Genomic DNA, 1,247 nt, shown 5'->3' with positions numbered 1-1,247 from the left:
ATTCAAAATGGAACAGTCGGACAGGAGGAACGCCGTTGAGGAAATGCAAGATTCTATAAGGTGTCCAAGCTGTGCAGCATTTCGTTCATGACCTTATCTCGAGACTCTCCTGCCTTGAGGAGGAGCTCCATAAGGACCCTCTCAGTCTCAGTCTTCTCCCTCTTACATGCATCGAGGGACTCAGCCGCTGCCAAGTAACTGGCATCAGAATCGTGGTGGCCGCTACGGCCTCTATTACGACTACTGAACTAAGCTCCTCGTTAACCACCGGTTCGATCACGCCAAATTCATATACACAGTAAATTGCCATATCCACGTGTCAAGAACCCCAACACTCTAACTACAAAACAAATCTTCGATTTCATTTCTCCCCCACAACGAAGTGCGAGTACATAGCCTCAACTACTACTACTACTACTACTACTACTACTACTACTACTACTACTACTACTACTACTACTACTACTCCTTATTGGCCTCCTCCATTATAGCCTTCTTCTGAGTCGCCTCCTTCTCCCGGATAGCCAACTCCCGACTAAGATGGTCCACACTCTTCTGCATCTGGGCAATCTCAGCAGCCTGATCTTGTTCCAGCCGATCCAGCTTTTGTCGGACCTTGGGAAACTGAACTGAGAGAAGCCTTCACCACCTCATACTACTTTTTTCAGCTGTTCCTGCTGGTCCACCAACTTCTTCTCATGATCAATTAGATGGGCTTGTATCAGCTTCTGCTTAGCCTTCAGGGCGTGGTCCATCGACTGACCGGCTTCCTGCAGGGTGAAGGATCTCGACCTGGTGGAATCTGTCAGAGATGCAGTGCGTTTCCATTTGAATACAGTCTCCCGAGCTCACCCGCTGGGGCATCTTCATCGATTTTATTATTCCCTTTCGATGCTTCCGTGGACCTTGCGGATCTCACCTCGGCCGGCGGAGGTGGAGCAACCTGGGCAGGAGTTTAAGCGTTAAAAAGGTCAGAGGCCAGGATAGAACCCACAGCCACTCGGTGGAGAAACATATGCATTACCGCTAGACCAAAATTACCTTGCTCTGACGAGTTGGCTGGCCTCCTCCCGCCATCTCAGCCTCCATTGTTGCCGCCACCATAGCATCAATATTAGCCCCAATCGCCGCCTTACCCCCCGGCACCTTTTCCAAAGTCATCGATGCGCTTCGTCGCTCCTCAACGGGCTGCTTCCCGGGCGATGATGCATGTGGCGATGCTGGATCGAACCAGCGAAGCGACGACA

At 50.9% G+C, this 1,247-nt stretch overlaps 1 protein-coding gene across 1 annotated transcript; it reads right to left on the bottom strand.

Moving 5' to 3' along the window:
• Position 1: 1 nt before the first annotated feature.
• On the bottom strand, positions 2-1,247 carry Pmar_PMAR014983 (hypothetical protein). The gene is made up of 5 exons (XM_002776927.1): positions 1,042-1,247; positions 853-943; positions 660-802; positions 467-615; positions 2-198 (listed from the first exon to the last, which is right to left on the bottom strand). The coding sequence occupies exons 1-5, from the start codon at positions 1,159-1,161 to the stop codon at positions 54-56; spliced, it is 648 nt and encodes a 215-aa protein (XP_002776973.1). The 5' UTR covers positions 1,162-1,247; the 3' UTR covers positions 2-53.

Source organism: Perkinsus marinus (assembly GCF_000006405.1).
Source record: "Perkinsus marinus ATCC 50983 genomic scaffold scf_1104296952742, whole genome shotgun sequence".
NCBI lineage: Eukaryota > Perkinsozoa > Perkinsida > Perkinsidae > Perkinsus > Perkinsus marinus.
This window is presented reverse-complemented; position numbering and strand designations above follow the sequence as displayed.

What these genes read in the sequence shown, in the direction of transcription:
- Pmar_PMAR014983 (XM_002776927.1), bottom strand. Translation starts at nt 1,161, where the DNA reads ATGACTTTGGAAAAGGTGCCGGGGGGTAAGGCGGCGATTGGGGCTAAT. An exon ending in CGATGAAGATGCCCCAGCGG is followed by an intron (nt 803 to 852) that starts GTGAGCTCGGGA and finishes CATCTCTGACAG; the next exon opens with ATTCCACCAGGTCGAGATCC. An exon ending in ATGGAGGAGGCCAATAAGGA is followed by an intron (nt 199 to 466) that starts GTAGTAGTAGTA and finishes TTCTGATGCCAG; the next exon opens with TTACTTGGCAGCGGCTGAGT.